The sequence below is a fragment of the Eschrichtius robustus genome, chromosome 1, assembly GCF_028021215.1.
Source record: "Eschrichtius robustus isolate mEscRob2 chromosome 1, mEscRob2.pri, whole genome shotgun sequence".
NCBI classification, from domain to species: domain Eukaryota; kingdom Metazoa; phylum Chordata; class Mammalia; order Artiodactyla; family Eschrichtiidae; genus Eschrichtius; species Eschrichtius robustus.
In genome coordinates this window covers 149,071,168-149,095,683 of record NC_090824.1, presented here as the reverse complement: position 1 = coordinate 149,095,683, position 24,516 = coordinate 149,071,168, and the positions used below count along the sequence as shown (strand labels likewise).

At 49.0% G+C, this 24,516-nt stretch overlaps 1 protein-coding gene across 1 annotated transcript in view; it reads left to right on the top strand.

Annotated features, from left to right (window-relative positions):
* Window positions 1-10,868: 10,868 nt before the first annotated feature.
* Window positions 10,869-24,516, top strand: part of ALDH1A3 (aldehyde dehydrogenase 1 family member A3) — a 34,973-nt gene continuing 21,325 nt past the window's right edge. The window contains exons 1-5 of the mRNA XM_068537481.1: window positions 10,869-11,082; window positions 16,127-16,231; window positions 18,367-18,507; window positions 22,980-23,109; window positions 23,437-23,498. Of these exons, the coding sequence (XP_068393582.1) occupies window positions 10,984-11,082; window positions 16,127-16,231; window positions 18,367-18,507; window positions 22,980-23,109; window positions 23,437-23,498 (537 nt within the window). The 5' untranslated portion in view covers window positions 10,869-10,983. The remainder of the gene's footprint in view (window positions 11,083-16,126; window positions 16,232-18,366; window positions 18,508-22,979; window positions 23,110-23,436; window positions 23,499-24,516) is intronic.

Here is a 24,516-nt window from a genome sequence, read left to right as displayed (position 1 = left end):
GGGGCTACTCTTCATTGCGGTGCACAGGTTTCTCATTGCAGTGGCTTCTCTTGCTGCAGAGCATGGGCTCTAGGTGCGTGGGCTTCAGTAGTTGTGGTGCACTGGCTTAGTTGCTTCACAGCATGTGGGATCTTCCCGGACCAGGGCTCGAACCTGTGTCCCCCTGCATTGGCAGGCGGATTCTTAACCACTGCGCCACCAGGGAAGCCCTACATGCTATGTTTTAAGAAAAGCAATAACTAAAGAATGTTTTCCCTCTTGAGAACCAACACCCTAAACAGTATGCCCAGCGTGGGTGTGCCAAGCATCCTGACAACGCAGCTTCCTGAGTGCCAGTTCAGGGTGGAGGAGACAGATTGGGGGTGAGGTCGCCTCTCTCTCTCCTTTGGAAGGTGGTTCTGCTCTAAGTTGGTGACCTTTATTTTGTGTCCCAACACATAGGCCAGACACCACCAATAATGCCCAAATCAGGCCTCTTTTCAGCACTTCCAGACTCTGCAGCCATTCAAGAACTCCCTGAGGAGTTGCCTATCTTTAAAGCACACACTAGAATGCCTTACAAAAGAGATGCTGGGGGCCAGGCAGAAGTGGAGGGTCCAAAGGATGACGGTGCCAGGCAATACATTGGGCCACAGCTCACCAGCCCCTTGGCCCCAGTGTAATGCACACAAGCCTCACGCAGACTTGAAAGTTGGGACTTTCTGGTATCTTTGGTAGAATTGAGCCGATGCTGCCTGCTCTTATCTTACCCAAGTGGGGTGACAACACAAAGGTCCAAGTATGTGATCTTTGATTTCCTTCTTTACAAAAACCTTCCCTATACTCAGGAGTAGCATCTCTTGCCTCTCCAGAATGGCATAATATCTTGAATTGATAAGTAATTATGCTGCATGGACATATTTTCCCAGCTAAGTTACAAACTCCTTGAGAGCAAAAGCCATATCCTATTTTTCTGTAGTCATCAAGCCCAGCTCATAAAATGCTTTAACAAAGTGTCAAACCTTTTGGCTTAGCAGAAGTCCATTTTGCTCAGGATTGCCTTACTACTTTTTGCACGATACAAATCAAGAGGGTGCTTGGGCACTTATGCCTGAGGATCATGGTGCAGAGGAAAACATCCTGGACTGAGAATCAGCTAACTCGGTGACTATGGACAAAGGCTACCCCTCCGAGTCCAGAGTTGATTTGCCTGTGAAACAAAGAAATAGGTTTTGGAGATCTGTATGGCCTCTACTAGGTCTACTACATCAGCTAACCGTTGATAATGTTATTTCATCAATTAATGTCCCAGGAATGGATGGGAAGACAAGCAGAATTTGTTTGTATTACTCCAACCCAAAGCCTCATTTTAATTTGTTCTAGAAAGAGAACTAGTCCTGATACATTCACTGCAGACCTACTAATAAACTACCCAACTCACAGTTGATGAATATGCCAAATATATAAATGGCCATTTGCATTTTGAATATTTTGGGGCCCCTTGCGACATGTGGTACCAAGCTGTCCTGGGTCCACGACACCACCTGGTGGCTGGTGCGGGGATCTCTACAGTTGTGCACTTAGGTTCTGGAAGCAGGGTTCCAGACAATAAACCAACAATTTGAAAAGTATGAGAAGTGCTATAAAGACAGTAGAGTTGGGTGCTGTGAGAGAAGGATGGGGACACTGTTTTAGACGGGTTATTCGGGGAGGCCTTTCTTATGAGGCAGCATTTGAAATAAGACTCTCATGACAGAAGAAGTCACAAAGAGCATTCCAGAAAGATGCAAGTGCAATCACGAAGGTCCTGAGGTGGAGACATGATGACCATGTTTTCAGAACTGAAAGATACCCTGCACAGCCAGCACCTGGCAAGTACACAGCATGGTGTGGATGTGGCGTAGAGCAGGAGGGCAGTCACAAGCAGCCTTGCAGGGTGGGAGGAGTTGCCTCACTGTGGGAGGGCATGGTCCTGCTATGCTGTGTTCCTTCTGTGTCTTATGCAGTAAGGTCTACTTTAGACAGTGTTTCTTCCTAGTTCAGCCTTTGCTCAGGTATCTCCAAGCAAAGGCTGGACTAGGAAAAGTTCTCTTCCCTTAATCAACCTTCCTTTCCATCCCATTGGGAGCAAAAAGACCCTGACCTTCGCCAGTGAATGCCCTGTGGCATTGGAGAACCCCTCCTTGAGGAGATGAAGGGTGACCACATGCCTAGCCTGACCAGGCACCCTCACCTGGAGAGGCTCATTTTCAGAACAGCCCAGAGCACCAGGCCATCTACACAGCTGTGTGCTACTAAACTGTCCCATTTCACAGAGTAGGAAGCTGAAGGTTAGAGGCTTGCCCCAGGTCACACAGCCAGCAACTGCTGGAGCCAGGATGCCCGAGAATAGTTATTTCACCTAAGTCCATAATAAAATATGGAAGCAATGCATCGACTCAACATTCAGTGATTTTTTTTTTTGGCACCTCCACTATGTTGGCCACTTGGCTTGGCAACAGTGGAGAGACTAGACAATGTCCCTTTCTTCACAGAGCTCAGTTTAATAAAGAAGACCAATACTGAATCAGTGACTACACAAATAGATGCTTAATTATAATTCTGTATACACAAAATCATATGTTTATTATAATGTAGCTACCCCCTTAGTTGGAATATGTACAATGCCTAGAGCTGTTGCTCTTATGAAGAAGCTGGAGGCCCACTGCCATCTCCATGCTCTGGCCTCCTACCACCTGCTTCGACCATCCACTGCCACACTTGCCCCTTGGATGTCACCACTTCAGCCATTCTGGGCAAACACCTTGTTGTAACCTGCTGCCCCCTGGGAGGGGAGTCTCATGTCCCAGTGTGGGCCTCTGGGCCTAGTAATATCCATCCAAGCCCCTCCAATGGGCACAAGGCCTAACCACCAAAGTGCCCTAAAAGTCCCCCTACCTTCCCCAAGTCTGTATTTCTTCCTGTTAAACCTGCCATCCTCAAGCCCCTGAATTCAAGATGGATATAAAGAACAATTTGTGTTCCATGTAATGAAAATATAACCTCTTCATAGTATTGTCCTGGTATTTCTGGGCTTTGATCTTGTAAAACTGTATTGATTTAAATTCTGCAAAGCCATTCCCTTGGGGGCAGCTGAAGGAGCCTCTGAAGAATTTTCTTGGAATTTCCTTGGGCTCATGGTGAAATGTAAAGTCATCTTCAATCTGAAAAGTAACAACTAGAAAGAGATGAAGGACTTATTTCAGCCATCCTGACAAGGTGGGCTTCAGGTTGTGGGTGCAGGGGGCACTTTTCACAAGATGGTGCTTGGTGGCCCTCTCCTGCCATGATGTGCATGTGAAACTCCTGGGGCTCCAGTTAACGTGCAGATTCTTTCTCTGTAGGTCTAGGGCAGGGCCTGAGAGTCTGCATTTCTAAAAAGCTCCCAGAAGATGGTGATTCTGCCAACCTAGAAGGGTACTTCCTAAGATACTTGTCAGTAGCTTGTTAGTGGTGCAGAATCCTGAACCCCACCTCAGACCGATGGAGTCTGAATTTTAACAACATCCCAGGGGATTCCTGTGCACCATACAATATGACAAGGCTGGTTTCTAGGGCTTCCCTGCATGCTGTGCCCACAGCAGACATAGCTAATCTATCACCACTCTGATGATGAGTTGAGATGCTTCTTTGCACAGTGCCACAAGTGCCCTACTCATGCCTGACAGTCAGCCTGGGAAAGAAACCTTATGGCTGGTCTGGACTAGTAAGATTAAGAAGAGTCAGCCCTCATAAATGGCTAATGAAACGGCAGAGAGAAACAAGTCAGAGCAAAGTCTGGCTTGCAGAAGCCCCCAAACCAAAAAGATTTCTACAAGGATCCCAGGAAGTGTCTGCAAAGATGAGATGAAGCATAAATATATGTGAAGGGGAATGTTTCAGGGGGAGTAGGTCTAGAGTCAGCCAGAGAAGGGTCTCTGAGGTCTGGACCTGCTGAAAGCCACCTGTGGCATTGATCAGGGAGAAAACCAGGAAGAAGGTTCTAGAAGGGTTGGAAAGCTGCCCACCCAACTGGGAGTTGCTTGGCCAGGGTTGAAGGAAGGGGCTGGGGTCTGTCTCACCAGCAGGAGAGTCTCAGGGGGCATAAATGGGGCATCCCCTACACAGCAGGCAGAGACCAGCCCTGTCACATCATGATCTCATTTAGGTCTCTCGACCTGTGATGGAGGTCCCACCATCCCCTTCTGACAGGTGAGGAAACAGTCCCAGAAGGTTTGAATAAAGAGGTTAGAAAATGCCTTAGCAGGAATCTGACCCAGTCTGTATGCTTACAAGGCCCATCTCCTAGGCTCATACATATTTATCCTTTAGCATTAAAAAATCTATTTCCCGCAGTTTCTTGGCAAATTTCCATTAGAGAGTCCTTGGCTGTCTTGCCTGTGTGAGAGACAGGGAGGGAGGAGGATTGGGGGGGTACCCAGGTGGGAGTGATGGTTGGGAGCTGAGGGCAGGCAGGACAGGTCTCTGTCAGATGAATGATGAGTTGGGCAGCAGTGATGTCTTCGTGTCTGTTTCACTGCAAGTGTGCTTGGTGTGTCACACCTGCTCTCTCGTTTATCCCCACAACCCCCTATCCGGGCAGGAACAGTGACTCCCATTTTCAGAAGAGGAAGTAGAGGCCTGAAAAGCTCAGGTGCCGGGTCTGAGTACTCCCTGGGCAAAGAATCACACCCACATGTGTCTGGTCTCAAAGGGCAGGACCCCTTATAGGCTCAATAAGAAGTGAGTGGGCTTTTGTGGGCTAGTCTGTACACTAATCTCCAGTTCTAGCATTGTGTCTATGATACAATTGAAGTTTGGGGCACTCTAATGTCAACACCATTTCTTTGTAAAGTTGGGGAAGTCCTGTTTCTCACAGTGGAGAAAACTTCACTGGCAACTTCCTACTTAACTTGGTCCCATCTAGTGGCCAATTGGAAGAGTGCAATGGAATTACTGGACATTGCTAGCAGGTGCAAAGGCTGGCACTTCCTGGGATAAAAGATGGGCTGAAATTCATAATAATTGAAGTGTCCGTGGAGTTTATAAGATGCACATTTAAAACATGTGAAATCTATAATTCCAGTTTTGTTCCTAATGTTTATGCTTATTAACTGTTGCTGGTAGAAAATATACCTTATCCAATCCATCGTCTTTTAACTGATAAACTGTATTTGATGATAATATGATATGACATATAATTAATATAAATAATAGAATTAATAGAATATAAATAATATATGTAATATAATACAAGCCCAGTGCTTGCAGACATGCTCAATAATGAAAAACATAAATTTGAAAATGCTACAGGTCACTAATTAATCTAATCCCCTGGGGGTGGGATGGATGTTTTCGGATCACCATACTGCCATATCAAAAAACAAAAAACCAGATAAAAGTATACATAAATAGTCTTCCCATCTGTCACACCTAAACATATGCTAAGACATGATGTACTTTCTAGAGACTTTCTAATCACAGGGGAACCTCAAGAGCTCCGACTGAGCAACTCTTACACCACAAACACAAGTGCAGGAGAATCCCCAGGTCATCTCATGAGAACACAGATTTTAACAACCTCTCCCACCCTTTCTCCACTGCAGGATTCAAGTAATGGCAAAAATCCAAAGGAAGATTCTTTGGTAATTGATGCTTCTTTATAGGGAGTCCTGGCTGAAAGGCAGGAGGAAAGTCTTGTCACTGTGAGGTTAGGATGGATGAGCCCAGGAGTGATTCGCCAAACTAACACACTCAAGTTAGTTTTCAAACATTTTGGGTTTGGCAAACTGTATCTTGCTAAGCCCCCTTTCCCCACATTTTTATACCCCTGTGGATTTCAAGGAAAATTTAATATGTATGTTTCGGATTCAATTCGGCTTAACTCAGCACAATTGTTTAGTGAGAGCCACTTTGTGTCCAAGAATCTTCCAGAACCCTTTTATAAGCCCCTTAAACAACCTTCCTTCTAACCAGGAAGTGTGTTTTGTCAGGACTAAATTGAACTCAAACGCCCAAATAATTCAAATTTGGTTCAGAACTCAGAATCCCCGAATTTTTAAGAGGGTTGGAAAGTTTACAAACAAATCTTCATGTCACTGAGAAAGTCCGGTGGCGGTACTAAGATGTGTAGAGTATTACGAGTGAGATGCAATGATTACATGTAGTGACATTTTATGTGCTTTAAAGCCAAAAGTCTGACTTTTTGCTGCCTGGATCCAGTGCTGGCCTGGCCAAGCAGCTTCCAGGTCTGTGTGGCCCAGGACCCGTGCGGTCCCATCAACTTTCTGAGTGTTGGTATCTTCCTCAGCAGGCTGGAGAGTGAAGCCACAACAGCTAACACCCACGGGCACCATAGAAAGGTGGGCTACCTGCCCAGCCCCATGAGGGCCTTTGCAACAAAAGGTCTCTCTTCCCTAGATAGGACCTCACCATCCAATTTAGGCAGTTAAAGCTGTAGATGAATCAATGAGCTAGCTTCATTTATTCTATCCCAGGGTTAGTTTTGTCTTTTCAAAAACTTTTACTGTAAACCTGAGCACAGAATGTTCAGAGCATTTGATTAAAGCCAAAAACGTACAGATGGTGATAAGACTTTTTTTAAACGTGCTGCTCTTTCTATACAAACATGACATAATTATTCCAGTTGAGTTTAGAAGTTTATTTTTCTAGTCATGGTGATGGGGCATGGTTTAAATAGCCAGCTGTATCTCTTAGTAATGAGGTTCAGCCACATGTAACAGAAAGCCCAAATAGCAGGCTTAAATAAGACAGGGATTTACACTTTGCTCACATGTAAGAAATCCAAGAAAGGAAATCCAGGGCATAAAGCCTAGTTCCAGGGTCATCAAGGACTTGGGCTCTTCCTGTGTGCCTGCTCCAACCTCCTTACCATACAACTTCCATTCTCGGCATTGCTTTATGGTCATAAGACGGCTGATGGAGGCCCAGCCCTCATGTCTATGTTCCAGGCAGCAGGAAGAAAGAAGAGCCTCTCAGCTGACTCAGTCCCATGTAACGAGCTTCTTTAGAAGCCCAAACCAAAAACTTTGGCTTATATCTAATTAACAACTACTGTCTGCCAGAGAGGCTGGAAAATATGTTTTATCAAAGCACATTGCTGCCTTCAATAATATAAACTTCCACCAGCAAGAAAGAAGTGAAGAATTGGGTGGTCAATCAGTTGTCTCTACCTTACCTGCCATGCTCTCTCCTGCCCTTTTCACAACTCTTAGTCACAGCAGTTACTGGTGAAAGGTGGACCAGGAGAAAATTCTGGCAGCCATGAACTGTCAGGCTGAGTGTGTGAGACCTAATCAAAGCCTGACCCACAAAGATTCTGATGTGTCTTCTTTGCTTTTAGGTACTTAGTTCTCTGCCTCCGCCTGGACTAAAACTGATTTACCCCAGATCAATATTGTGTGTGGAAGATCTTCCCTCAAGGCCAGAAAGGACTAGAGGGGCTGGAGGGGTTGGGTGTCAGCTGGCTCATCTTCCTCAGGCCTGGGCGTTCCTGCCTCTGGTGTCATCACTGATGAAATCTTGCAGGAAAGCAGATGTGTTTACATGTTCCCTGAGGAGAGAATGATGTAGTAGCATGGGGGTCTTAAATTACAGGGAGCCTGAAAGGCAAGTAGTCCCCTACTCAAGTCAAGTTTGGGCAACATTGAACAATACACATGAAACGTGGCATCCACTTCATTGACACCGATTGGGAGGTGCTCGCAGTAAAGTCTTTCCTCACACCATCAGCCCAGTCTTTAGCCAAGAAAAATGAGGTGAGGTCACCTGCACTGAAGGGCCACACTGCTTCCCTTCTTTAGAGAACCACCTTCACCCAAGGAGCCTGGCTTTCCATGAAAGGCTCCCACATGCCCAGGTCCTGGAGGCTGGCGTTGACTCCTGGGTGCTGGGTGAGGTGAGTGGCCTGTGGAAGGCAGCTCTGCAGCTGGCCACCAGCTCTGGAGGTGCTGAGGGCCCTCAGCAGGCCTCTGGGAACCCCCAGTAAGGCTTAGGTACCCGACTGGAAATGAAGTAAAACAAAATGGGGTTCCGTTATGATCATTCTCCTTATCATTATGAATTACATTTGCTACAGACCTCGATATCTCCCACAAAGTTTATGCATTTAAAAATGAATTAGGTTGAGATTTTGGAGGGGGTGGGATATCTAACTTAAATTTTATCTCAGTCTTTTATCTTCATCTTTATTCATGATTATTTTTATTAAATGTTCATCAAACTAGTAAGCCCTCGGCGTGAGATGTCCTGGACTTATGTAATTTGAGATGCCAAGAAGCCAAGCAGCAGACAGCCACAGCACCACCACAGAGTTGAATACAAAATACAAATACTATTTTTATAGTGAAATTAGCAGAGTGACTATTGCTTGACTAGGGAAGTTGGTGGAAGCCAGAGAGAAGGCAGGGAGGCTTGCTAACTTCCCAGAAGAAAGCTTGCTAAGAGGAATCAATCTCAAGGAAGAATATGAAAATGAGGAGCTGGCATGTATACAGCACTTTACAGCTTATAAAGCACCGTTTTCTTACTTTAGCTTCCCTAAACACTATAAAGCGAGATTACTTTACAGAAAAAGAAACCGAACCTCAGAATGAAGTGTACAACCGAAGGGCACACAGCTGGAATCCAGGTCAGGGATGTGGTCAAAAAGGTTGGGCCTCTAAAGCTTTAGATGTTCAGGCAATCCCCCGCCACCCAGACATCCAATGGCTGATAATGGGAGAAAACAGTCCTTCCTCCTTTCCTGGCACCTATGGTCACCACCTCTGAGGCTGGTACCTAAGGGTTTGATTTCTATACAAGGCACACCTGGAGGGATGCTGCTATCATTTTGCACCTATACGTTTGCTGTGCTCTCTGCTGCCCCAGTGACATGGGGCCACAGTAGACAGGTGCTGCCCTTGGTGAAAGAAGGGTGTAGAGGAAGGTAAGAGAAATCCCTCCTCCACACCCTGCACCATCCACCCACACACAGTCTGGCCTTGGTTCCTCCACTGCAGGTGATGTCTGGTACAAGTATCTGCATGCCTCTGTTTACTTACCTGTAAAATGGGGAGAAGAGCATCTTGCTTTCATCCCTCCTACTGAGTGGCAAGACGGGAGCAGAGGTAGCCTGCTGGTCTGAACAAATCTCGAGCCAGGCCCATCCTCCTAACCTGCTCTCTGGGAGCCGTCTCCTACGGCTGAGTACCCCCCTCTGATCCCAAGCTCCCAGGATCATGTGGGTGGTTGTCAACAGGAGGAGCCACAGGTGAGGTTGTTGGCCCCCAAGGCCAACTGCTGCTGGTCAGGAGGGTCTGTCTCCAGACCCTGCAGGCCCTGCTGGGCCCAGGCACCCAGACGCTGGGGCTCAACATCCAGGTAGAGGCCCTGGCATAAGACATCTGCCCACATGTTTCCAAGAGGCCTGAGTGGGGGCCACAGGGCCAGCCAGGCAAGACAAGGAGCCCAGGGACTGGCAGGAGCATCTAAGGAAAGAGACAGCATTGTTCTGGGACTCATCAGTGTCAGTAAACCTGGCATCAAGAACAGACTCACTGATGTCGGTCAGCCCCGGGGGACCCATTATCCCCTTTCCCTGCTTCACCTGTGCATTCTAAGCCACAACAGCATAGGACCCTTTCATTCCCAGAAGGCAGGTGGTCTGATGACAGGTTTGCAAAAGTTTAAAAGCTTATTCCACTATCCAGGACACTCAGCAGCATTGCAGTGAGGAAGGAGAGAGAGGACAGAGATGGACACTGAGAGCCCCAAAACAAACAGAAGGAGTCTCAGGACAGTAAGGAGTGTCCGCATTGCTTGGCACTTGAGATTACTCACAGAAGGAAATGGACTGAGGGGCTGAGGGTTCTGGGGATTAAACCACTGCTTTTGTCCTCCAGTTGATGCCCCACATCATCGTTCCAGAAACCTGAGGGATGACATACATGAGAAGCTGCTTCCATGTCTCAGATAGGACCTGGAGCAAGTCCCTGGCTTTGGTGGAACGTTTGAAAGGAGCTGGACGTGCTTCCTTGGCAAGTTGAGCAACCTACGCGATAAGCGCTTCAACACTGAAAGCTGCAAAGATCTCACGTGCTTTCTCTTTTGTTCATTTTTTTAAAAAAAATAAGGTATAATGTATGCCTTTAAAAAAAATCAGAACAATTGCATCCCAGGGCCTCGGGCTGGAGCCCCGCTGTGAGCCTGTGAAGGTCAGGGGCCCGGCCGCGCTGGGACGCCACAGCACGGGGCAGGAAGGGCCAAAGGCTTTTCCTTAGCCTTCTGCCCCTCGGCGTGTGACGCCCAGGGCCGGGGGAGATTCCGCGCCCGCTTGCCCGCAGTCCCGGCACGGGCCGAGTGGGGCGCGCCGGGCGTCGGTCCTGCAAGCCCGGCCCCGGCGTCTGGACTCTACGCCGAGGCACGTGGGCAGCGACGCGGGGCCTCCCCGCGGGGTCCCCGACCCCCGACGCGGCGCAAGGCCCCCAGCGGGCGGGCGGGAGGGCGCGCCTTCCTGGAGCGCGGGGCGCGGACCGAAGTTGGGCGAGTGCACGGAGCGGCAGCGGGCCGGGGGCGGCAGGTGCCGCGGGCGGACTCGCCAGCCAGCGCTGCGGCCCCGCGCCCCCGATTCCTGCCCCGGCCCGCTGCCCGAGCCCTGGGACTTCCGGGGCCCGGCGGCGTTTCGGGAGCTCCTCCAAGGGCAGCCTCTGGGGCGGGGAGCGCGCGGCGCGGTGGCCGGGCGGGGGGTGGCCGGGCTCCCGCAGGGGCGGCGGGCGGGGTGGGGTGAGGCGGGCCGGCCCCCTCCCCTCCCGCCCGCCCTCCCTTCCTCCCGTCCTGCAGCCAATTAGACAGCCCCCTCGGGCGGGAGGCGTGGGGCGCTCCATAAAGCGGCGCGGAGCTGTCACCCCGCGAGTAGGCTGCGCACCGCCCAGGCCGGAGCAGGCGCCGAAGACTCGGGCGCTTCGGACCCGGGAGCGTGGAGGAGCCATGGCCACCACCAACGGGGCTGTGGAGAACGGGCAGCCGGACAGGAAGTCACCCGCCCTGCCGCGCCCCGTCCGCAACCTGGAGGTCAAGTTCACCAAGGTGAGACGGGCCCGCGTCCCACCCGACGGCCGCCTGGCTCCGCGCTGGGCTGCCCGGCCACGGTGGCGGGGACCAGTGGTCAGCAGGCCGGGAGCCCCGCTGCTCCGCTCCGAGAGTGCGGGGAGCTGGGGCGGCGCGCCCTCAGCTGAGTTCGCCTGGCGCTCCTGTGACTCGAGCCTCTCCGCTCAGCCGGGCCCTCCTGAAGCAGCCTTCAGCACTGGGCATCCCGGGCGGGCGTCCACCGCGCACCCCAAAAGGGACTCCAAGATCCGCACCCCCAGACGGGCTCTCGGGCGCGAAAACCGGGCGAGGGAGGCTCTGCGGCGGCCGCGCGGTGCCAGGCTGAAGCCCGGTGCGGCCCCGACGTGCCCCTGCAGGGCCCGCTTTGAAGGCGAGCGGTGGTGCGCCGTGACTTGGGCGCGGTGGTCTTACCGCAGACCCTGCGGCGTAGTTTCCGGGGCTGAGGGGGTCGGGCTTCGAGAAGGTCAGAGGGTGCCTGAAAACACCAAGAGCCGACCTGAGAGGTCAGGCTGCCTCGGAAGTGTCCGGAAACGTCAGCGGGAGCAAGCGGAGAGAAGTCGGGCACCTCCTGTGCTTAGCTCTTACCAGCTTACCAGTAGAACGAGGGCTAGTAGGAAGGTGCTCACTGATGAGACTGTCCCGGAGCCCAGAGACCTTGGTCTTGGCAGATCATGGTGTCAGATCTGGGCCTGGGAAACCGCGGGTGGCAGGGCCCCATCGCGCCGCGGAGTCCCGAGGCTCGCTGTCCTTTTTGCGCTGTGGGCTGGGAGGCTGGAGCACTGGCAAAGCGGTGAGAACACCTGCCTAGGGCAGAAAGGAAGATGGCGAGGCCTGGAGCCCGGGCTGAGCAGGGCTGGGAGATCCGTTGCCAGCGGGGAGCGTGTCCCCTCCGGTGGGAAGACACCCCGAGGCTGTTTGGAGGCCGTTGGGCTGGCGCTGGGGGCACTTCAGGGGTGCAGGCCAAGAGCCACGGTTGGCTCCACTTTCCCCAAGTTTGTCTCCTTTTATTTTTGCATCTTATCCATTGCCCCCAACTCCAGCTGACACAGCACTTAGAAAATTCCTCCATCAGTTTTACTTTCACAAGTAGCAATTATGTCTCAAATAGTTTTAATCAAGCAGAGAAAGTTGTAGGCCACTATGTGTGGCCTTCAGATTTTGATCTCTTGGCGCTTATTGTCGGCTGGACCTCTGATCACATGACATGAAAATTAACTGTTTCCAGAGGGCTCTGTAATCAACAGAGACACTTCGATGGACATTATTTTTAATGTAGTTTCCTAAGTAGTCTCAGCTTCAGAGTGCAAATTCCAACTCGTATTCTGGGAACAGTGAAAATAGTACCTAAATTTTTTTAGCCCCTAACACTCGTGGTGGTCACCTGTTGTTGTTGGTAGTAGCATTTTGTTTTATTTTTGTTTTATTGGATTTTAAAAAACAGTATAGAAACCGGAAATTACATATATTATTTTCCTATTCCTTTTTACCGTTTTTTAGTGCTATCAGAGCAATGGAGCCACATATGGAAAGTTACCTTTTTGTGTGCAATTCTTTCTGTCCCTTCACAAGTGTAAATGCAGCCCTTAGGTAGAGAGGTGCATTTTAGCACATTCACAGAGTGACCGGTGTTTGTTGTCCTGCTGGGTGCCCCCTCTTCTTAGTGGAACAGAATCGGGTTGTGACTAAGGCTGAGGGAAGGGCATGAGGTGGAGGGGGCTGGAGAGCCAGGATCCTTAGTGGCTCCTAGGTAATGATGACTGTGGCAGCCTGACAGTAGGCTGCTGTACCCTCCTTTCCTCTGGAGGGCAAAACCTCTGCCTCTCTGTCCTTGCTCCAGGCCCACCTCCACAGAGGCCTCCTCCTAGCAGTTGTGGGGTTGGGGCAGCCTGTGTGGTTGTGACTGAGGGTGGGGAGCCCAGGCAAGCAATGCTTAGGGAGCCCCTGGCTGCAGAGGCAGCCCACAGGGCTGAGGAAAGAAGCGGGAGAAACAGAACTACAGTATCGAGGCCCCCGAGGCCTCCGAGGCCCCCTGACTGTGGAGTGTGTGAGCAGTGACGGTCTGTTATTTTTCAAACCTGACTCATGGTGCTTCTTGTTAATGGAGGACAAGCTGGAAATGGTGGGTCTGAGCCCCAGCCTTGGGGGACCATTTCCCGGGGTAAGTCCAGTCTCCAGAAGGACGAAGTTCCTTTGTTGTCATGTTTTAACACTGGGCTCTGCTCTGTGATTTTGGTGAGGGGGGTCCCCCCCAAAACCCCCACATAGGTCTCAGAGGGTAGCAGCCCCTTTCACTTCGTAGGGCCCCTTCCTTTCCTTCCAGTAGCAGAAATTCTTTTTTAAGATTTTCTGGCTCATTAAAACACTGGTTTTTATTATCTCTTTTATGAAAAATAAAATTCACTCAAATTTCCTTTTCTGAAAATATATTCCTTTTGAGTATAGCTGAGGTCCAATGGAAGTTTCTATAAGTGGCGTCAGCAGAACTCACTTGTGTAACCACCACCTTAGCCTCTTCCGGGGCACCCATATCTTGACAATAGCTGTGGTTTTCCAGCTCAGTCTGGATAGTATACCATTCCATTCCTTCAAAATGTGAATCCCGTCCACTCAATGTAACATAATTTTATTCCTCTATAAGTTTTGTTTCATACCAATTCACAAGTCAAGGGGAACAGTTTTTTTCTAGACCCATTTTCCTGTTTTGGGCTTCAAAACAATACAACCAGCATAATTGGTAGGCCACACTTACCCCTTCCTCATTTGTGTTTTTGTTTTCTTTTATTGGAGAGAAAAAGCAACAGTAGAAACCACTTACAAAATTACTTACTAATGTAGTATAAAGAAAAAAATTTTGCTAAATGAGAAACATTGTGATGGGAAAATATGAGTAGAGTTGAGCAGTCTGAATTTTTTTTAAGTTGCTGGTTAGAAAGGACTATGGATCAGTGTCATGAACGACCAAGTAATTTTTTTTTTTTGGAGGAGCATGCTTGGAGATGAAGTATAACAGACATCTGATCATTGCAATCTGTTTTTATCCCCTTATTTATATTCTCTTCTACCACCTTCTCATTTTCCCTCCTCCTTGGAATTGATACCAGGAAGGTCCTAGAATCAGCAGTTTTCACTGACAGTCTCTATTATCTAACCCACGAAATTTCATCTTCCGACAAATGGGCCTCTCCTCCTGGCTGCACTTTCCTCCCCAAGCTAACTTAACTCCTCTTCTCTACTTATTAATTTCTCACTGTTACCGAGTGACTGCTTGCTGGATGGCAAAAGTGAACTCTTGGATTTGGTTTCAGCTGGAAGAATAAACCTGTAATTGTAGCCTGGCCTTTTCCGCGTGCTTCCCTGGGGGCCTGGCCTCACGTTGAAGGCGCTGAGCTTCCAGAAGTCAGATGGGCACATCTCATGGTCGAGGGTCGCTCTCAGCTCTGGACCCCACACAGGGAGGCAGGGGCCCTCTGCCCACCTGCCCAGCCAGAGCTGGCCTTCTGTGCATTGTCCCCACCGCACTCAAATTTCCCTGCTTTCCAGGGAGAGTTATCAAAACAGTGCACCAGCGGCTTCCCAGAGCGGGCTTCCTTCCCTGCGAGTTTAGGATTTTTTACAGGACAGCCCAGGACAGAGAACATAGTCAGATTGCACACTGGATGAGTTGGCTCCCCTCTCATCCATCCTCACTGGGGAGTCAAGTATTCTGAATGAATGAAATTCATAGTCATTGAAATTAATCCTTGTAGTGATGCAATTCTCTCTTTAAATGACTCAAAGGTATGTATAGAGATATAGAGAGAGAATAAATGCGTATAGAGATGTGCATATAAACATATGCATATAGATATAGAGATGGAATCTGATGAGCTAGTTCTGTACTTAGAAATTATTGATGGCATTTTACTTGATGGAAATGCTTCTAAAGCATATCAGTCATGTTTGTGACTGGGGTCTCTCTGATGCCATGATGGGCTCTGATGACAAAGTTGTCCCAAGCTGGTACAGCAGGAGATTGCCTGTCCTCTCACTGGGTAGCCAGGACCTCCATTCTGTCAAAACATGTTTTATGTATTATCTGTCACCTCTGTTCCTAGTTCTTTCCCAAAAGCTGTCTCTTTTAATGCTTTTTTAAGGCAGTTAGAACTTAGGGTAAACTAAGAGTAAATAGTACACACATTTCAGTGCATGGACTTGTGAATTCTTTTTAGTTTGCTCATGATGTCTTTTTCTTTTTAATGTCTCTATTCTCGGCTGTGTTCTAGATAACTGAGTCTCTGAACTAAGTGATTTTTGTGAGTTAATTCTTTGGTTCTGGATATAAGCCGTTATTTGCTACATATGTTAATATAACCAGAACATTTCCTAACACAGATATTTATCTTTGTATTCCAATACTGGCTTTTATTAAGCCCAACATGAAAATAGACATTTTAAAGAGAATGGGGGAGGGGGGCTGATGTGCATTAATGAGGGCTAAAGGGTTATAGTAAGATTCTTGTATAATGCCAGTTCCTTGGTGATCTAGCTGGGGGTTGCAGCAGGAAGGAGGGAGAAGGTAGTGCTCACTGCTGACATACTCTTCAGGGACAGGTGGATTGCTTGGCACCATATATATATATATGCATATGTAATCTTCCCCCGAACTTGCTGAGTGTGTAAAATTTAACTTATACCGTTTATGTAACTATCTAACCCTGCTATTTCTCTGTGAATCCATCTTACTGTTTAAAAAAAAGAGAGAGAACATTTTAGAAAAAAATTCTAAATTAGTTTTATTGTGACAAAAATGTAGTTCTCTGAAAATGTATTAAAAGTCAGGAGACTTGGATTCTAATTCTGAGTGTGCTCCCGGTTGGGCATGTGGCTCCATCCCCCTTCCAGGTCCTACCTATAAAAAAGGCAGACAGGTAGGTTGGAGGGACGGAAGGAAAAGACAGGTCCTCAGGTCCTAAGGTCCTAAGTATGTTGGAATTATATGATTTTGATTTAAGCCTAATGCATTACAACTTCCTTTCCTGGTTAGATATTCATCAACAATGAATGGAACGAATCCAAGAGTGGAAAAAAGTTTGCCACATATAACCCTTCAACTCTAGAGAAAATATGTGAAGTGGAAGAAGGAGATAAGGTGGGTGACCCCCCTCCAGTAATTCAATTACAGATCACTAGAGGAAAAGGAAACGCTTCAGCTGAGTTATACGGCAGAATTGGCCCACACTGAGGTTGGACCTAAGCGAGCTGCTTCTCAGACACTTGGCCCAGAATGGGATCAATTAGGGACGATGTGCTGCAGAGTCACTCTCCTTTGATAGATGTTTCTCCATCTATGAGGATGACCTCAGCTATCCTTATCACGTGGCTAAAGGAAAGGTTTTTATCAACTGTTTGATACTGGTAGCATTAAATAATCTTTCCAGAAAGTATTTCCGGCTGGTGTGTTTCACCAAATGCGGCATTCTGGCAGGAGACACTTTAAAAAAAAAAAAAAAGACTTGAAGGAAAACGACTTGCTAAGTCATGCAGAGGTAATAATGTCATGCAACTGCCAGATTTCTTTTCTACCAGAAACTTAAATTATCTTGTAAAGCTATAGTCTATAACCCTATTTGATAGTGCAGGGTATATTTTATAATCTATATTATACGTATACATTATAGATTATATATATATATAAAGCTAAGGGACTCCTGGATGTGTCCTTGATACATTTCGAACCATAGAGTATCTTTTGAATATGTATCATTGGGGGAAAGGTTGAAGGTACAGCTTTTGTAAGGAGCGAAGGGAAACGTAACCCTCTCCTCAACCACTAGAGTACTCATCTGATGTTCTTAAGTGTGTAGGTAATGTTGAATGTGAACAGGGTGAATGACACATGTGTAAAATAGGCTTGAATTTGATCCTACTAGTGATGGTTTTGTGATAGGTATGCAATGCACAGTGTTTCCACCTATACATACCATCCCATGTGCAGCGCCCCATGCTAAGCTCTGTTTACAAAGATACTAGCACTGAGGATCTCGTGTGAAGATGTGAGGGTGTAGGGGTGGAGCATGATGCTGAGCAGGACTCCCAGGTGCAGTATACAGGTATCAGGGAGGAGAGTAAGATCCCTGCCCCCGGCTCTGGCTAGTCCCATGGTCTGAGTGACTGTTCCAAGCACCAGAAGACAGAGGCTGGCCTGTTCCTGCAGCTGGAGAGGTCCTGGCCTCCACCCCAGAGCCTGGGACAAGGAATTCAAAGTCCTAATATCTCCCTTGCCAAAGCTTCTGCTCACCTCCAAACCCACTTTGGAGACACAGAATCTTGGTGGAGTGTCCCTCTTGACTGGTGCCAGGTGTCCACTGCTGGCTGTACCTCCCTAAGGAAGAGAGGTTCAGAGGGTCCTGGGGGGTGAGCCCCTGCCCATCAGCAACCAGAGCCTCAAACCCCATTTTCCTGAACATAAGAATGGGTGTCAGGGAATTCCCTGGCTGTCCAGTGGTTAGGACTACGCGCTTCCACTGCAGGGGGCACGGGTTTGATTCCTGGTTGGGGAACTAAGATCCTGCATGCCTCGTGGCACGGCCAAAAAAATAACAATAAATAAAAATTAGAAAAGAATGGGTGTCATTACTCTAAACAGCTATCATTCTTTCCCAGTAAAGAAGAAGTTTTGATTGTAATTCTTCTAGCAGTGCATAAATGATCCAGTTCTTTTTCTATAAAATCATCACAGTTCTGCTCCCAGGGGGTAGGTGAGGTGAGGCTAAAGGGAGAAAAAGTCCCTGATCCTCCCCATCCAGGGACTTTTTCAATGTGGTCAGTTCTGAGATCCAGAGGAGGACTCGTACCCCCGTTCTTGCTATTGGACTGCAGTCCTCAGCTGGAGTAAAATGCCAAGACAGACATTTCCCACCTAACTGGTGAGCTGTGGGAGTGTGTTTGTATCCAAACTGAGGTAGCAAGTAGATGATCTTTTCCTACTTTGGTCACCAAGAAAAATAATAAAGGTCAGTGGTTTTATGACTATTTTAAAAGCTTTGTATAATCAGAAGGAAAGTTAATCCTTGGCCATTGTAGAAAACTTGAAAGACTTAAGATATAAAGAAGAAAAAAACCACTTGAAAGCCCCCAGCCATTAAAGTGATTGGAAACCTTGCTGTTGCTCTGAGCTGCCTGCTGCCCCTCCTTCCTCTGCAGCGGGCGGAGACTCTGCTGTTCTCCGACAGCTGAGCCCTCAGCGAAAGGTGACACACTCTCTCTATTGTTTCGGCCGTGCAGCTCGACGTAGACAAGGCCGTGGAGGCTGCACAAGCCGCCTTCCAGAGGGGCTCACCGTGGCGCCGGCTGGATGCCCTGAGCCGCGGCCGGCTGCTGCACCAACTGGCGGATCTCGTGGAGAGGGACCGCGCCGTCCTGGCCGTGAGTACATGCACACAGGGGAGGCGTGGGGCCAGCCGGCCTCCCCGAGGGCCCACCCCCCTCAGAGTGTGGGAGAAAGGACCTAGGGTGCTGTTTTGTGTGGCGGTGGGACTGGTTGGTCCTTTGAGGTGTGGCTTTCCGGCCATAGGCAGGCGTCTATGCTACTGGACGCATACTTTTTGTTTTGAAGTCGGACTTTTGTCCCCTGCAGCTCATCTTCTTGGCCAGGAGGAAGTTCAGCTCCATTAGTGGTTCCCAGACTTGAGACGTTCACAGACAGCTAGGCTGGGCTGGGCTGTATCCTGATCCCACCTGCACAGTTATGAACTTAACTTGTTTTCTTACATGAACTCCCTTTTAAAGTGAAATTTAACCTCATCCTAAGTGACAGTATCCATTAAATTACAGGTTTAACGTGCTGGTGTATTTTTTCTAATACTTATTAAAATAAATGCTACCACTTAACATAGAAAAAGTGTCCCCATATAGCTTAAAAATCACCCCTATTTCACCCCTGAAATGGGCAGTGGTGAGTGTGTGTGGAGTGATGGTGAGGGCAGGATAACCTAGTTATAGGAAACCTCAGAGTATGAAAGACCTAGGTTCAAACCCCAGCTCTGCCACTTACTAGCTGTGTGACTTTGGACAAGTTGCTTAACCTCCCTGAGCATATGTTTCTTCATGGACAGTATCACGAATAATGATATCTGAGTGTTGTGAGAACGATCCATTTAAAATCCTTAGCAGTCCCTGTCATGCAGTAAGCACTAAATAGATGATAGCTATTATTAATAATGCTATCTGAAGACTCAGGTTCTAACCTCAGCTACGTGTTCTCCTGGCCAGCAAATTTCTAGCACCTTAGTTCCTCAGCTGCAAGATGGGGATCTTTATTCATCCCACTGCATGAGGTTGGCCTGCTCTCATGAGATGGGCTATGAAGACATTTAGGAGTTGTAAGTACAGAATTTAACGAGATCCTCAGACCTTCTTTTGGTCTTGCAGTGGGTGTTTGATCAGAGGAAATCTTGGGGCCCCCTTGTGCCTTGAGGTCCTTTGCAGCCTGCACACGCAGCCCTCATATGGCTCAGATTCCTGTGTAAAATTTGCCCCAGACCTGGAGGCCCAGTTGGTAGGGGAGGAAATCTCCTTTTTGGTCTCTGATTTGGAAAAATGGTTCTTTCCTTTCTTGATCTGATGCCAGGAATGAGTAGTCAAGTGGACACCTGCGTGGAGGTCAGTGCCAGCTAGGACTCTGAAATTGCTCTTGACCCTGAGTGTGTGTCTTGGGGTGGAGGGTGGAGAAACTCTACATTTCGGGTGCTCCTTTGGGGTGCGTTGCCCTGAGGGTGCATCCACACAGAGAGAACTGCACCTTCCTTCCGCCCTCCCCAGCTGGCCAGCCCGAACCCGGGTGAGAAGAGCTCCCTCCCAGGGTCAGTGTCTCTCTCCGCAGAGCCTCTGGTTTCTTCCTGCAATGAAAGCCAGTCTCAACTCTCAAGCTGCCAAACTGGCTTCTTCAAAAACATTTCTGTTTTCACCCAGCATGAGCTCATCGGTCTGCAATGTCCGTGAGGACTAATAGCAGGCGGGAGAGGATGTGCCTGGGCACCCTCCCCACCCTGTCCTCAAGTGTCAGTATCATCTTGGGGAGCAGTGGCTGCAAGGCCACCTTTACCTTCAGTCCTCCTGGCTGTCCTGGCAAGACTGCTGTTAAAGCACACCAGAGCAAGTCCCCTCTGCCATCTGACCTCGCTGCCCGCAAGAAATAAGATCCAGTTCTTCGCCACATTGTGAAAGGGACAAGAGAATGACTGGCAAATACAGTTTTGAAAACCCAGACCACATCATGGGAAAGCATGTCCTTGATGGGGTTTTCCTGCATTCTCCCGCACAAAGTGCCGCTTTCCGTCATGTTCTCTTGCCAGCTTGGTGGCTTTGACAGAGCTGGGCAATTACTTTGTGTTCAGTGTTTGGAGACCATGTGGCAGATCCAGCAGCCCCAGCTCTCTCTCTCCCTCACTAAGCACCTGGACCCAGACTCTGGCACTTTGGGCGCTCATCTTGGTAGCCTCGAAATAGGGGCTGTCCCTGTTTGCTCTCTCCTCAAGCAGAGCCCCACTTCTGAGCCCCTCATTTAAGCCTTGGCGCTGGGGCGTCTGAGGCATGTCCCACAGCACTTTTCCTTCATTCTTTAGTATCTGAGGGTTACCATGTGTTAATTTTTCAAAAGGCATATTTTTCTCCTAAAATGTTAAAAGAAAGAAACTTAGAAGCAGCTGTGGTTCCCACATGGTCCAGACACAATAATTGTGTAAAAGTCCCAATGAGTAGCTAACACTTGATCTCTCAGATTCAGGCCTGTGTACTCACCTGCGAATCTTTTTTGATTTTTATTTTTTTAAAGAACTTCCTTTCTAAACCTGTTGTGACCCAGTTTTGCTTGGACAGATTCCATAACACCAACCTGGCAAATTCCTGTTGTCATTCCAGTAAGCAAACGTGACTAAGTTAATAATAAAAAACAGTCAATGCTTGTTGAATGCTCCTCATGTACCAGGCTTATTGTGGGCACTTGACCTGTAGTATTTATTATCCTATTTGGAGAATGCTGAGGCCCAGAGAGTTTAGGTAACCTGTCCTAGTTTATCCAACCAGAGAGAGTAAGCCAGGGCTGGATGTGGGCAGTGGCTCCAGGCCTCGCACGTCCCCACAAAGCTCTGTCCCAGTCTCCTGCCTTTCTCTCCCATCCCAGAAAAGGGCCAAGAGTAAACTCCCCATTCCACTGACAGACGTGCGGATGCTGTATGGAGCAGCTGGGCCCTGGAGAATTTTGGCATTATTTGCAATTGTTGGGTTTCCCCGGGAAAATGCAAGTTCCAACTTGGAATGTAAATCAATAGGAGCCAAAGGTACAGTGTACTGGCTGTCACGTTGGCCTGACTTGGTCCCTGAGCAGCATCTACCAGGGGTGAGACACACCCCAGACCCAGACCAGCCCTGTCATCTCTAGCAACACACAGCCCTGTCTCCTCGCTGTCCCCAGCTGAGGATTGTGGAGCACCTGTCTGGCCCTAAAAGGGAAAATGATGACAATAGTCAGAGCTGTTATTATCATCATTTGAACAGTGGATGTGGCTGTTACTATGGGTAGACAGTGCTGTTAGTGCTTTATGTATAGGACTCCTCTAACCTGCACACTAGTCCTATGAGGTAGGTGCCATTACTGTTATTGTTGTTGTTTTGCAGATGAGGAAACTGAGGTAGGGAGAGATTCAGGGACTTGCCAAGGCCACTTAGCTAGGAAAGTGGTTGCCTCCTGTTCAGAGAATTCTTGGTTCATTCCTGAAGCAAAGATAGAGTAGCCCAGCCATTCATGCGGCCATCCTACATCCTCTGCAGATGCAAATGTCCAGGGGCAGTGGCCTAAAAAGCAGTCACTGCCCTTACTGAAAGTCAGATGCCCCAAATTCAGTGCCAGCCATGCCGCCTACCCTCTGGATAACACAGATGAGTTCCTGGGCTCTGTTAGCCCCTGTGTCTGCACCTTGAAGTGGGAGCAGAGCCATCCATCTCGGAAATGAGGCATATGCGAGTGCACACGGAGGGGCCTCTCTTCCTTTGTAAATCATTCTCTCAGCCCAGTGACTCTAAAATGAGAATCCTGCCCTGGGCTATGTGTCAGGGTGGCCACTTCCTGCAGCCATGGATGACGGGAGGTTTCAGTGCTGGGCTCAACTGGGGCCACTTGTCTGAGGGACAAAGGGGTTCTCTTCAGCCTGGCTGGAAACAGAAAAGAATCCCTGCCATTGAGTGACTGTGCGCTCGCCTGAGGAGTCGCCCCTCACCACCAAAGGCCAGTCTGCTCCCTTCCCACCGCGCAGCGCATCCGGCTGGCAGCCCAGTGCGGGAGGAGCTCGGAGTGCGTCTTTGTGCTGGTGGCACGACCCCTCTGGGCCCCGTCACTCTTTCCACAGCTGTGCTGGTCAGCAGGGCCAAGAAGAAGGAACCTGCGTCCCCCTTTCTCTTTTGTTAGAGGAGCTGGTCCCTCCCCAGCCACCCCCTCAAGTCCTTGAACCTTCTGAGAGCTCCCCGGAGCGCACAAACCCATGTGTCCAGGTCCCACTGCTGGGGCAACAGCACTCCAGACAGATGACAGAAGACCAACACTGAGGTGTATTCCTTCCCAGCAAGGCTCCAAACCAGCCTTGTACCCACTGTCCTTCGTGGGGAACCGTGCCTGTGCTCTGGCCAACCCTCCAGGCTGAGGTGTTTTGTAAGAAAAGCAGTCCTTGACAGCCTGGGACAGGTCTTATTTTTAATGAGGCATCTTGCTTTCTGATGAGTCCCATGGCTGTGAGGTACTGAGAACAACGTTCTAGGACTCTGCTCTGTCTCCCTGCCCTGTCTTTAACAACCTGACAGTTAAAAGGAAAATTGTGTCTTAAAAATATGTTGTCTTACTATTGCAGACCCTGGAAACGATGGACACAGGGAAGCCGTTCCTTCACGCCTTTTTCATCGACCTGGAGGGCTGTATCAAAACCCTTCGATACTTTGCAGGGTGGGCAGACAAAATACAGGGCAGGACCATCCCCACAGGTGAGCCAGCTCAGGACTCTCAGCCTCGTCCGGGGTCTCTTAGGGGTTCTGTCTTCTCACTCCTCTAGCTAGCCTCTTCAGAGCAGCCCCGGGTCTTTTCCCCAGAGCATCCTTCCCACACCCAAAAAGGAAATGGCACTATGTCAGTCCTTCCTCTAAGGAATTTTACTTTTGAAATTGAGTTAAAAATCGCTTCATTGTGGAACAGATAAGACTTAGAGCTGACACTTGGTGGGCTTCTGGGTTTCTTTCTTGACTTTTTACTCCTTAAGATCCTTAACCTAGTTTCATGTGAGCACATTCTTCTCTGTTTAATCTCTTTTCCAGATGACAACGTTGTGTGTTTCACCAGGCACGAGCCCATAGGTGTGTGTGGGGCCATCACTCCTGTAAGTATGGCAACTTCTCTAGATAGATCTGTATAGATCCCACCCCATTCCCCTGTGGCCCTTGGAACCAATTTCTAGTGGGTTTTGATTCGATTGCACTGGTATTAATTGAGCATTTGCTCTGGCATGGAGCTTGGTGCTTGAGGATCATCAAGATAGATCAGACCCCATGCCTGCTCTCAAGGGGCTGATTCCAGGAGTACAACAGAAGACACATGGATTCAAACCAAAGGGGTCAGGGATGGCCAGCTCCCCTCGGGCAGTGGTCTCTCAGCTGGGCCTTGAGGATAAGAAAGAGTTGTTCAACAGGAAAAAGGGGTTTCTGAGCAGTAGGAATGGCCTGAGTGAGGGTGTGGAAGTGTCTGGACTACTTGGAGGGCAGTAGCAAGATAGCTGGTGAGATCAGAGCTTAGGTGGGGACAAACTGAGGAAGAGGAGGAGCAGCCAGCAGGTGGTGCTGGCTCAGCATCCAGTATGCCTTGCTTCCCAGGGCCCAGGACTTTATTCACTGGGCCGTGGAGAGTCTGGCAGGTGCTGGGGATGCTATGATGCTGCCATCTATTGGAGGAAACACCAGGCCACTGCACCAGCTTGGGAGGCAGGCGGCAGTGTGAAGAGGGTTGGAGAAGGGCTCTGCAGGGGCCAGGCAGACGTGTCCTTCAGCAACCAGTTTTGAGAGCCGGGAAATGGTCAGGCCAAATGTGCTCTTGCCCATCAAGTTGGGAGGGATCACCTAAAGATGGGTGTAGATTAAGAAAAGAAGAGGGCCTGGGGCCAATCCCACAGACCACCAGGGAATCCCATGGAGAAGTCTGAGCAGCCAGGGTCAGGGGCCTCCCAGGGACGTAATACATTTCCAGAAAGAGACTGTAGTCAATGGGGTCATCTCCTACGTAGGAATTCAAAAAGACAGAAACACAGCTGTTAGATGTGCTCCCCAAGAGAGGCATCGGGGGAGTTGGGGCTAATGGAAAGGGAGCTGGGCACGTGGGGATGGCCCTTCCAAAAGCTGCAGTGA